Below are 13,496 nucleotides of genomic sequence, written 5' to 3'. Positions count from 1 at the left end.
GAGAGAATGCCAAGCGTGTGCAAAGCAGTCATCAAGGAAAAGGATGGCTACTTTGAAGAATCTAAAATATAACATATTTTGATTTGTTTAACACTTATTTTGGTTACTACATGATTCCATATGTGTTATTTCATAGTGTTGATGTCTTCACTATTATTCTACAATGTAAAAATAAAGAAAACCCCTTGAATGAGTGGGTGTGTCCAAACTTTTGACTGGTACTGGACATCACTTTTGTTTTGAACCGACCTCGCCATCTGTCAAAATGGGGCACCTGACTCATGCCCGGGAGGCAGCCCAGTTCCAAAACGAATGCAATCAACGCTAACCCGATTCACCCCGGACATTAAGGGAACTCCCTCACTATCTGGGAAACCGGCCTTCAACGTTTTGACAATAGACGTGAGAAGTGTTCCAGGCTGCCTATATTGCAGTCCTGTCCGATCGTTAAATAGGTTTCCTGTAATGTACTGTACCTTCAATTAGTACAATGTAGGCAACCATGCTCCGCGTAATCCTTTGGACGGACCTGAAAGAAGGCATATTACTTTCATCTGATTGGTAGATAGCTAGGTTCCGTCCCCCAATATTTCCACGACCAATTGGTTAAAATGAACATTCGTTTAATTTTGTCTTCTTCTATTGGCTAATCTAGGTGTCATTTATGTAGCATATACTTGCGTGGCGTGAGATTGTTATGTTGTTAGTGCATCCATTCCGGGAGTAATTGGGTATTTTACTATTTACAGGGTGGATTCGAGGTCGAAGATTAATGAATGGAGACAAGCAGTGTTTACCAAAACCTTGTAGTCTTTTTAAATGTCAGAAATAGTTGTCATTGACTCGAGTCTTTTATTTTCTCCATACACAGTCCGTGTTTACAGTGTGTGAAGCTAGCTAGATAGCTAGTACCTAACGTTGGGTCTTTCGCCTCATCCCCTAGCCAAATTTACGGACCTATATTCTGTCAAATTGGAGCAGGGCTGGGCAGCTAGCCTAGCCATCAATTGACTCTGGAGCAGGATACTGAGGTAGGTAAAAGCTGTTATTACACCCAAGTCTGTCTGTCTACTGAGAGGGCTTTTCGGGATAGTTTTGATATTATGGTCAACGTAGACCAGCAACTATCAATGCATAGACAGCCTACACCTAGCCTACATGTCAAAATGCAATGACAGCATTCAATACAGTTATGTTCTCTTTGGCAGACCTGTCTCGTTGCATACATACCTGTGGTTTTGTCATGTTTACGTCTGTTGGTTACGCAACCCAGTGCACAAATCATGGCAATGAAGTATTCATCATCACCTGCTCGTACAGTCCTTATTAAAAACACTAGTGCCACATAAGCAGCATCCTCATCATGGGCATCCTCTTATAGACAGTGAGTCATTGGAATTGAATTGAATGAAGTAACATCTCTTTACATTACAGTCCAATCATTTTCTATTTTGGATCTAGTGTTGCATCAAATTAAATAGTTTAAAATTCTCAAATAACAATGGGACCTCGGAAACAGTCTGATACACTTGTATCAAATCAAACATCACAATTCACAAGCTTTGGTAAGGCCATCAGAAATCTCCCTATTTCAATCATGCCTGAGTAATAGTGATGAGATACAGAATGTCTGAAATCCACACAATAAAGGACATTACTACTAGTATTAACTATTAGCTTGAATCTCAGAATATACAATGTCATTCTTGCTAAATTGATATGCCTAATAGTATAATTAAAGATGGCCTTTGCATAGGTGAAGCAGAAGAAAACGGTCTATGTAGTGCACATTTTAAGGGTGAAGTATTAGGCAACTGGAGCGGGAGCCTGGTGCACAACTCATCAAAACAGGCATTGGAAATTCTGTTGGGATTCATTGGACTGGTACAAGAGCTCAACCCTAGTGACCAGTCCCCCAAGACGCTCTTCCTCACTGCCTATTGAGATGTAGCTGAGGGCATGGAGCTTGGTGTTGTTCTTGGCTGTGTGTGTCCCCCAGACAGTCCCCCTCCCTCTGGCATCATGACTGGGTCTTTTCATGCTGAAGGGGAGTTGCTTCCTGTCCGGTGCTGACTCGCAGGGTGGAGACCACTTGGTTTCTTGATTGCATGTTTGTTAAGTTTCCTTTTTTTTCTCCACTGAACACAATGGCCTCTCTCTCTGCACCGGTCTTTCAAGAAACAGAGTGAAATTGCATCAAATCAACGTTTTTTGGTCATGTACACAGTTTAGCAAATGTTATAGCGGGTGCAGGGAAATGCTTATGTTACTAGCTCCTAACAATGCAGTAAAATGTCAAACAAGTACACAAATAATAAAAGATTTAAACAAATCAAGAAATGTCTAAATGAATCCAATTAACCTAACAACCCAACTAGCACTGTAACAGTCATACAAATGTAATCTATACGTATAGACACCGAATGAATTTACACAAGATATACTAAGAATATGTACAGCAGTAATGTTGGATGTATTAGAGTGGGCATCACTGGTCTGTATTACACAAAGACGAGTTAAAACAGGCTCCTCACTGCTAGTAAGAGACTCCGTAGCAATACAATGTCTCACAGATATTACAAAAATAGAATTAAAAGCTATTGGATGTACAGTAGGATTATGTTGAATATCAGTAAATGTGTATTGGGCCTCAGTCAGTCATTGTTTGCTCAACAGGATAGTATGGCCATGACGGGAGGGACTGCAGCTGCCCTTCCCATGAGCAACCACACCCGAGAGAGGGTGACCGTGGCCAAGCTGACACTGGAGAACTTCTACAGCACTCTGCTGACACAGCACGAGGAGCGAGAGACGAGGTACGTGTCTCCTATAGGCCACCCATGCATGTGACAGCCAGGTGTTCAGAATATTTGCATTTGGCAACGCAAGCTTGTTTAGGATCATTTTAAGAGGACCCAAATTGTGGGTTGTTATGTTGAAAGAACGAGAGAGACTTTGTTCTTTATAAAATGGCTGGGGTTTATTCCAACCCGAGCATCCTAACCTTCGTGAGCTAGCATCACAATCACAACTGTTTAGCCAAAGTACGGTGGCTCCCATAGGACATTTCTACTACGGTGGGTGAAACCGTAACAGACAACAATAACTCTCAGGGTAGGCTATATAGCGACCATAACATTTGGAGTAGAAATGGCACTTTAATCATTAACAATCATCACAGTTTTATGTCTGAAAAATGTTGATAGATGATCATGAAAGACAATGCCGCCTAGACTGGGTAGACTGTTTCAGAATAACTAGACTGGGGTAGACTGTTTCAGAATAACTAGACTGGGGTAGACTGTTTCAGAATAACTAGACTGGGGTAGACTGTTTCAGAATAACTAGACTGGGGTAGACTGTTTCAGAATAACTAGACTGGGGTAGACTGTTTCAGAATAACTAGACTGGGTAGACTGTTTCAGAATAACTAGACTGGGGTAGACTGTTTCAGAATAACTAGATTGGGGTAGACTGTTTCAGAATAACTAGACTGGGGTAGACTGTTTCAGAATAACTAGACTGGGGAGACTGTTTCAGAATAACTAGACTGGGGTAGACTGTTTCAGAATAACTAGACTGGGTAGACTGTTTCAGAATAACTAGACTGGGTAGAGCGTTTCAGAATACCTGCATGTTCCTCTATTTTTCCAGGCAGAAGAAGCTGGAGAAAGTCATGGATGAGGATGGCTTGATAGATGAAGAGGTAAACCTCCGCTCCTGTGGAACGATGGCTTTAATTCTAATAATGGATTGGATTCAATATCGTGGGTAGCACTTTCTTTACGTGTTTGTCATGTCTACTATTTTGGAGGAAACCAAATGGAACTGATCATCTGTGTCTCTGTGCCCATGTTCCTCAACAGAAGGTCATGCGACGCTCCCAGCACGCCAGGAAGGAGACAGAGTTCCTGCGGCTGAAGAGGACCCGGTTGGGCCTGGATGACTTTGAGTCACTAAAGGTCATTGGTAGAGGCGCCTTTGGAGAGGTGTGTTATGATAGCTCTCTCTCTTCAGTTTATTTTCTTTATATGGACCTTTGAGTGTATGCTGGTATTGATTGTGGATTAATATGGTCTTTACTGAGAAGTTTGCAATGCATAGGTTGGTCTGATCACTCGTTTATAAAGCAGCTAGCAACTAATGTGGCATACTCATGTGTGACTCATACGTTTGTCATCAGGTCCGCTTGGTGCAGAAAAAAGACACCGGGCACATATATGCCATGAAGATCTTGAGGAAAGCTGACATGTTGGAGAAGGAGCAGGTGGCTCATATTCGGGCAGAGAGGGACATCTTGGTGGAGGCAGACGGGGCCTGGGTGGTCAAGATGTTCTACAGTTTCCAGGATAAGAGGAACCTCTACCTCATCATGGAGTTTCTACCTGGAGGTGGGTTTCTCTTGCTGGCCACAGTCTCCCTCCACAAATTACATTTAAAAAAATGTTTTTTTAGATATAATTACAGGGAATAAAATATAGTCACATTACACATTACACATAGAGACATCTAGAGCAAGGATCTTTAACCTTTACTTTCCCATCATGTTAGCAATAAAAACTATTTTCATATCTTATCTTATCCGGTGAATGATAATGGCAAGGAGAAGCAATCAATGAATAGATCTGGTAGATAGTATTTCATTATTCTGACCTCCCCACATTATAATTGAAAGAGGAAGTGCAAACTCTGTCAAGAACGTTTACCAGCAGCCTGCGGCACTTGCCGCGACTGGTATTCGCGGGTGCTTTTTCAAAGCCTATGTCAAATACTCCATTGAGTGTAATTAACAACAATGAGTGTAATTTGGTCCGACGAATCCCGGTTCCTGTTACGTCATGCTGATTGTAGTCAGGTTTTGGCGTAAGCAGCATGAGTCCATGGCCCCATCCTCCCTGGTGTCAACGGTACAGGCAGGTGGTGTATTGGTGTGGGGAATGTTTTTCTGGCACACGTTAGGTCCCTTGATACCAATTGTGCGAAGTTTGAATGCCACACCTTGTAGTATCCATGCCCCGTTGAATTCAGGCTGTTCTGGAGGCAAATTGGGGTCTGACCTGGTACTAGATGGATGTACCTAATAAACTGGCCACTGATTGTATACTGTTATTATATACTTTAATTTAATTGGCCATCTGTTACCCACATCATGTCAAAAACGAGGGGGTTAGTGGCATAGTGTCAGTGTTATTAATATCAATTTGATATGCAGGTGACATGATGACCCTGCTGATGAAAAAGGACACCCTGTCTGAAGAGGCCACCCAGTTCTACATCGCTGAGACTGTCCTGGCCATCGACTCCATCCACCAGCTGGGATTCATCCACAGAGACATTAAACCTGATAACCTGCTTCTGGACTCCAGGGTGAGACACTGGCCTGGTCCAGGCCTACCACCGTACACAAACAGATAGACACATGCTCAGAGACTCACACACAGAGAAGCATTCACTTACAATTTGCAGTTCGTATTGAAGGTGTGATCGGAGAGTCTTTTTTTTTCTGCAGGGCCATGTAAAACTGTCAGATTTTGGTCTGTGTACGGGACTGAAGAAGGCCCACCGTACAGAGTTCTACAGGAACCTCACACACAACCCTCCCAGTGACTTCTGTGAGTCACTCTTTACAACCTGTGAATCATTAACTTTTATTTTCATTCAGACAAAATAGAATTTGTTTTTTCAGTCGTTTTTATGGTAGAACACTGCCATGTCTTTGAACTTGCAATATTCCACAGCCTTCCAAAACATGAACTCAAAGAGGAAAGCAGAGACATGGAAGAAGAACCGGAGGCAACTGGTAAGAGTTTGTGCATGTGAGAGACTATATATTGTATCGCCCGTTATATCTTTCCCATTGGTCCTTTTGAGTAGGATCCCTCTCTGGGATCTCATGGATGTTTTATTAAGGATCCTCTGAGCACCACAGACCTTGTGCTGTGAAACAAGCACAGCCAATACTATAGCCTTTGGGTTGTTTTTTTCTTATTAGTGTCTCCCCATCTGTTTGTGTTTTACCAACAGGCCTACTCCACAGTGGGAACACCGGACTACATTGCCCCAGAGGTGTTCCTGCAGACGGGATACAACAAGCTCTGTGACTGGTGGTCTCTGGGGGTCATCATGTATGAGATGCTAATAGGTATGTCTATGTAACCGAGTCAATTACACCATGCCCAAGTCTGTGTTTCATTATGAACTCATATGACGTTATTTAAGAATATTTTAAGAAAGTTAGCTGGCTAACTCATTGGTCCTAATTTGTAACAAACTGACAATCTCTCCTGGTGTCTCTCTCAGGGTACCCCCCGTTCTGTTCTGAGACACCCCAGGAGACGTATAGGAAGGTGATGAACTGGAAGGAGACCTTAGTCTTCCCCCCCGAGGTGCCCATCTCGGAGAGGGCCAAGGACTTGATTCTCAGGTTGGTGGTCATATGAAACCTTATAGGATATCCGCTGGTGTGTGTGTGTGTATATATCAGAGTTTATTGTCCTCTTAGGAAAAAAAATATTATTATACTTTACTGGTATAATGCTTTAGTACCTGTTATAAACATGTATGAGCCTTTTATAATGTCTTATTATAAATCTTATATGTTAGGCCTATGTCTCCCTATCTAGCAAATTTGAAACTGACTCAAAATAGCTGTTACTCAATCATGATCATTATAAGATGATAATAAGACATAAGGGGGTCATACATGCTAATGACATGTCCTCTAATGCATTATAATTAGAGTGTAAGTCACATATCTGTAGGATGAGTTACTGAAATGATTTTCTCAGTCTGGTACACCATCAAATGATCACACAATAATTATTCCATTCACATCCACAAAAACACGCAGTATCAAACTGCAGTGAAGTAGACATTTTATTTCAGCGCAATGGATTTCCTCTTTTGTGAAACAAAGGCTTTGGTGTTCCAACAACATGAACCCATTGCAGGTACTGTAATGATGCTGAGAACCGTGTTGGTGCTGTAAGTGTTGAGGAGATGAAGAGTCACGCCTTCTTTGAGCCTGTGGACTGGGAACACATCAGGTACGTGTTTGTTCTTCAGTACTTGTGTGTGTGTCTAAGCATATGGGATGGAAATATCTTAAATGAGGTATAACATGCAATCACAGCCAAAAAAAAGCCAAGTCACTTAGCCTTCATTGGGTTGTCTTTGATGCGTTTCAGCAAAATGCATTAGGAAAAAGGTTTTAAATAGACCAACGGCTCACATTTGCTTTCCTTCCATAGGGAAAGACCAGCCGCTATCTCCATTGAGATCAAGAGCATCGATGACACATCGAACTTTGATGAGTTCCCAGAATCAGACATCCTTCAGCCAGGTAATAATAATCACTTTGTCTCTATTACACCTTTTCATACATAAAATGCAGCTCAAAGTTCTTCACAATCAGCATGAAATGAATGATAAAAACTATTAAAGCAGAAGAAACATTTGTGCTACAGTGCAAGTTTGCTTTGGTGCACAGGAATCTGAGTCATCATCTCCAGCTCATCTCCAATTTAGATTAAATAGGACCCATAGTCCTGTTGTTATTCACACATTCCTACAGCTCTGAGATCTAGATTAATTTCCTATTCAGTGTTAACCTCTAGTGGCAAGGAGGAGACAATAACACTGGTATTAACCTTTAATACACTGTTGTATATAATTTACAATCTTGTTGTTTCAGTTTCCAATGTGACTGAGCCAGACAAATCCAAGGACTGGGTGTTCCTGAACTACACCTACAAGAGGTTTGAGGGGCTGACTCAGCGAGGCACCATCCCCACCTACATGAAGGCAGGGAAGGCCTGATGAGGGCATGGGGGAAAATGGGAGAGACAATGTGGACACAGGGTTGGGCGGTAAACCCCTGCTGTGCTGAAAGCACAGGATCAAGAAGGATGAGGAGCTTCTTGGTTCCATGCTTCACCAGGGCTTCCCTGATTGACCAGAGATCCACCAGGCACCAGACAATGGCAAGAGTCACAGGGATATAAATAACACGTATTGTCTTTTGTCTTAGGCCTTGCTTGGGCTGTTAAAGGGGAAGTTTGTGTTTTACAACTTAATGTTAGATGGTTCCTCATCCTGAAAAAACGGAACCTCCCCCTTTTTTAAGCGACTACTACTAGGTGACTAAATCAACGGACGCTTTCCTCTGCCCAGGCGTTGCTGACGCATGCCAGATCTTAGAACACCTGGATAAGTATTTTACCTATCGGCTAACCACATCATATGTTATAGCAATCTGGTGCCCGGCGACGGCACAGTCAATGATGTGGTACACAACCATTGGTTGACGCATGCAATGTCTGAGCGGGGAACGCAACCATCATATCTGCATGTTTACAAACTGATTTGCAGGGTCTAAAATGCTGTAGAAGGACCCCCACACACAGGGTATTCGTTGGGGGGAGCAGTTGGTGGTTATCCTAGTGACCTCATATGACTGAAGAAAAATGCATATAGTTAATGTTAAGTAACGTTGTTTGCTAAACTTGTAGATATACAAAGTTCTAAGCTTTCAAGTCTTTTATGGGTGCCACGTTAGTCAAAAAGTTTCAATACTGTTTTCATTCTAGTTACAATGCAAATAATAATCATTCTGTCATGGAACGTTCGCTGCCAACATGGAGTATGGTGAGCCATACGTACATGTATCTATTGCTCTGGGATTAATCCATTGTATCTATTTAATGCCTTGATAATCTGGAATTAATAGATCTATAAATTATTTAATGGTGTGAAAGATTCATAGAAAAGTGTTGTATTCTAGTGGTTGAGATTAGAAACTAATGTATAAGCAGATTTGTTTTTGCAAGTTAGAGGACAAGTCATGAATGTAAATTAAAATTCAATGCAATTAATGCTTAAAGGTAGCAATATGACGTAGATGCAGAAATTAAACAGCATATTGGGTCAATTTCCACAACTAAGAGCGTTGAAGTGTGAGGCTCAACTTCTCTGCTTTTTTGGTCACGTGGCTACCACGCTGTATACGGTATGAAGCGAACCCGGGCACATGTGCAGATGCTGTGTGTGACTGCGGGAGTATGACATCTTGCATCTCGCTCATCTCAATATCTGCGGTGCTGCTCGTGGCAATGGCATTTCGCTGAGTCTAACTTTACAGTAGTTACATTTCTGTTCAAATGTATTGACAAATATCAGATGGCACCTTTTTAAAAGTACATCGGAAATCATGTTTGATCTCCACTTCACATCGCTCACCAAAATTCATCCATTTAAATTAGGAACTTCATTTTCAATTAAATGTACGTTTTATAGTCAACATTTCCTAAACTTTACAGAACCCCCGCTGTATGTGATGTCATATAGATATTCAAATATAGGTGTCAAACATTTCAGCGATTCTGTAAGTAGTTTTCCTCAAATTCATTATTTGATGCATTTGTTCCTCAGTCTTTAACCGGAACATGTTGCAAAATATATTAACGGGATAGTTCACCAAGATTACAAAATGACACATTGGTTTCCTTACCCTTTAATAAGCAGGCTATGATTTGGTTTTAATTTCCCTGGGTTGGCACTGGGAGGGAGCAGGAAGGGGTTGTGTATGTGTGGAAGAGGATTTGCACAAAATGCTGATAGTAGCTAGGTTTCCATCCAATTGGCGACAGATTTTCATGCGATTATTCTCAAATCCGCATAAAAACAATGTGTATTTTCCCACCTGAGAGGTTTCCATCAAATTGACTTGTGGAGAAAAGGCTGTGCGTGATGACGTAGTGCACATACAATAATTGTTGCTGTTAAATTGCTATGTACGGTGTGCTGATGGTTTTGTCACAACAAATGTTGCGTTATTTTACATTTTAGTCATTTAGCAGACGCTCTTATCCAGAGCGACTTACAATTAGTGAGTGCATACATTTTTCATACTGGCCCCCCGTGGGAATCGAACCCACAACCCTGGCGTTGCAAGCGCCACGCTCTGCCAACTGAGCTACAGGAGGCGTTATATAGTGAATGTGCCCACTCTGGTCTTGGCACGTGCGCTCTAGCCAACAGCTCGTATATACCTACATGATAAGATTATTATGGATAAGAGCAAGATGTATACATTTGTTTTTTTCAAACGGCAGCCAAGCATCGATCGTCTCACCAGAGTAAGACCCTCGATATTTATTGGAAAGGAGGATCAAACTCATCCCTGTGCACTTTCACCACGGGTTTAGTTCATAATTTATTTTATCTGTAGCGTAATAAACTGCATGCTTTCCCGTGTCGTATTGGGAGGACCACGCAATATCATCGCGTGACTCCAAGTTCACTTCGATATGATGTTCATTAAATCAATACATGCCCATAAAGGGGTTTCCACGGCAATTTATAGCATAATTAATTTTACCCGCACAAAGATCTAGCGTATTTAGTTTTGTCGACATTTGTAAAGTTTACCGTCAAATGTGTCGTCACATGTTTTATCCAACATTTACTTTACTCGCATAAAAAAGTTGGATGGAAACCTGGTTAGTAACGTCTTATTTTACCAAAAAAATAATCCTGTGAGCTATGTGCTAGTGTTTTAATGAACCCTGTTGTTTCCTATTCCTGGGAAAGGAGACCGCAAGAGGATTTCCTTGGATGGAAGATAATTATTTGGTATCGAATACACAAAAAAATATATTTGTGTAGATATGGCTTGATATCCATCGAGTAAATAATTTGTTAAACTGTCTTTCACAGCAAACAGTATATTCCATTGGTACATTCTCATAATATAGGCCTAGGCTACTCTACATTATGGTCTTGAAGACCGTTGGACTAAGCGATTGTAGTGCATATATTATAACTGCAATAGATACTTGCAATAGATTGCTTGTTTGTTACATTTATAATCACTGTTTTGATGAAATAGTTAGGGAGCCACACAGAGGATATGACTGAACTACCGCCTACCGTGATGTCTATTTCACTAGGGGATAAATGGTACTGACAAAGTGTACCTCGCCAAAACCACATGAACTTCATATAATGGCCTCTGTCTCAGGTCTTACACAGGCAGCCCAATTCTGATATTTTTTCCACTAATGAATTTTTGGACCAATCACATTAGATCTTTTCACATCAGATATTTTTCAGAGATGATCTGATTGGTTAAAACAAGAACAATGAGTGAAAAAAATATCAGAATTGGTCTGCCTGTGTAAACGCAACCTTAGTTTTATAGATTTGTTTTCTTCAATAGGTTCTAATCTTAGCGTTAATCGGCCATTGTTTTGCATGCCCATTACCTGTTGCCTCAGGACAATGATCCAGTGTAACTGAATGGTAAAGGGAGTAGGTGAACACTGACTAAGGATGTGATGAGTGTTTTATGTTGTTTGTGTGTAATAGGTAGAGTAAGGATGGATGGGCTAATTAATATATTCACTGTAGAACTATATGTACAAAACCTTTTGAATATTTGAGTTCAGAAATACTGGAAATAAACGATTCCAAAACTACAAAGCCCAGAATGATTTAGAACATTGGGAACCAGGCTCCATATTGGTACAAAAATGATACAAACGGATTAGTCACTACATCGGTTTACTATCTTACTGTGACCAAAATGTTGATAAGTATAAGAAATAATAAGCATGCAGTCAGATTTCTGCTGCTGAAAATGATCCTTATGCCAGTAGGGTGCGCCATTGACTTGCGCTAAAACCAACATCAGTTGAGTGCAGACAATTCTATCAAAAAGAGTCAACTTGTTTCTGAAAGAAGTCGAGGCTAGTTTTCATTTGTCAGGTGCTTGTGAAACATGTTCTGTATGTATGTATACTGAACAAAAATATAAACGCAACATTTAGAGTGGAGTGTTGTAGAGAATCGAAGGACCATGAATGTAATAGAAACCTTAGGTGCTGTCTTAAGGCCGGTAGCAACCACTACAGAATGTCCGGTCAGAACAAGGATGAGGCGGATGTTCAGGTTAAGGGGAGTTTAATGGAAGATGTCCACATCCACACACACACCTGACCAATCATGGTTCAGATAACTGAGAATCATGTCCAGTGATAACTGACATTAACTATGTGGTTCTGAAAGGAAAGCAGATAAATAAAATGTAGGCTATAGCACTGCTATAATATGAATGCCATGGCTGTATAAGCTAGCACAGGTAAGTATATAACAGCAAGGGCTATACACTACAGCATGCATAAGGCCTAGTCACATGGCAATAGACTACATAACCTATTATATTTGTACACATGAAACTCAGGCAAATGTGTTCAAATAAACATTACAGTAATGCTGAAATGTATACATAATATAAATACAACGAGCATGAGTGATATATATAGAATAGAAAATAGCAATAAAAGGCCACTCTAAAATGTGCAGGTTTTTTTCACACAACCCAATGCCACAGATGTCTCAAGTTTTGAGGGAGGGTGCAATTGGCATGCTGACTGCAGGAATGTCCAACAGAGCTGTTGCCAGAGAATTTAATGTTAATTTCTCTACCATAAACTGCCTCCAACGTCGTTTTAGAGAATTTGGCAGTACATCCAACTGGCCTCACAACCGCAGACCACGTGTAACCACGCCAGCCCAGGACCTCCACATCCAGCTTCTTCACCTGCGGTATCATCATTATGGGGTATTGTGTGTAGATTGATGAGGGAAAAAAACAATGTAATCAATTTTAGAATGAGACAGTAATGTAACAAAATGTGGAAAAAGTCAAGGGGTCTGAATACTTTCTGAATGCACTATGTATGTATGTATATATGTATATGTGTGTATATATGTATATGTGTGTATATATGTATATGTGTGTATGTATATATGTGTGTGTGTATATATATGTAGGTTCACTTTATAATAACTAATTAATAAGCTATTATACATGTTTTATACAATATTATAAAGGCTATAACTGTATGCTTATACTACTAGCCCAATGGCCGGCAGATGGCGATATTGAGCCGTTCCATCTTAAGGGCATGTATACAGCTGGCTATACACTTGTATCCCCATGGACCGTTTCATACATTAAACATTCTCCATTCAGGCTGCAAAGGCGCAAAGTTCCCCTTAACTGGATTTTATGGTGGCTAATGCTACTTCCTAGTAAACACAGACTGCTGCAACCTGATTGGCTGAATGCCAAAATGCATGTATTAATGCTATATACAATATTTATACATGATTAATTACGCTTATTCAAAAGTATTACCAATATATTTATCTCCCCAAAAAATATTTTGCCGAAATATTTACCGTAGCCTATATATTCTATTGATGGTAGCCTTTGTTAATTTCCAAACATTCATGTAGGAAGTTCTCATGCACTTGTACAGATGGGGCGGTACCCCCTGTATATAGCCTCACTATTGTTATTTTTACTGCTGCTCTTTAATTATTTGTTACTTTTATTTAGTATTATTTTATATTGTATTTTTTGTGATTTTGTTTTGGTATTCTATCTTAAAACTGCATTGTTTGTTACGGGCTTGTAAGTAAGCATTTCA

At 40.5% G+C, this 13,496-nt stretch overlaps 1 protein-coding gene across 1 annotated transcript; it reads left to right on the top strand.

Annotated features, from left to right (window-relative positions):
• Nucleotides 1-668: 668 nt before the first annotated feature.
• Nucleotides 669-8,940, top strand: LOC311129506 (serine/threonine-protein kinase 38-like). The gene is made up of 13 exons (XM_084161801.1): nucleotides 669-1,031; nucleotides 2,677-2,816; nucleotides 3,655-3,706; nucleotides 3,867-3,989; nucleotides 4,184-4,391; nucleotides 5,213-5,367; nucleotides 5,510-5,612; nucleotides 5,739-5,800; nucleotides 6,025-6,142; nucleotides 6,301-6,424; nucleotides 6,951-7,046; nucleotides 7,251-7,342; nucleotides 7,694-8,940. Exons 2-13 carry the CDS (start codon nucleotides 2,683-2,685, stop codon nucleotides 7,816-7,818), a joined length of 1,392 nt encoding a protein of 463 aa, XP_084017927.1. The 5' UTR covers nucleotides 669-1,031; nucleotides 2,677-2,682; the 3' UTR covers nucleotides 7,819-8,940.
• Nucleotides 8,941-13,496: the final 4,556 nt, after the last annotated feature.

The sequence above is a fragment of the Coregonus lavaretus genome (assembly GCF_964263955.1).
Source record: "Coregonus lavaretus genome assembly, chromosome: 5".
Classification (NCBI taxonomy): Eukaryota; Metazoa; Chordata; class Actinopteri; order Salmoniformes; family Salmonidae; genus Coregonus; species Coregonus lavaretus.
Note: the sequence above shows the minus strand (reverse complement) of the source record. Positions and strands in the feature narration are given on the sequence as shown.

Coding starts and splice junctions, on each gene's coding strand:
- LOC311129506 (XM_084161801.1), top strand. CDS start 2,683: ATGGCCATGACGGGAGGGACTGCAGCTGCCCTTCCCATGAGCAACCAC. Junction 3,990..4,183: donor GTAGAGGCGCCTTTGGAGAG/GTGTGTTATGAT, acceptor GTTTGTCATCAG/GTCCGCTTGGTGCAGAAAAA. Junction 7,047..7,250: donor GTGGACTGGGAACACATCAG/GTACGTGTTTGT, acceptor TTCCTTCCATAG/GGAAAGACCAGCCGCTATCT.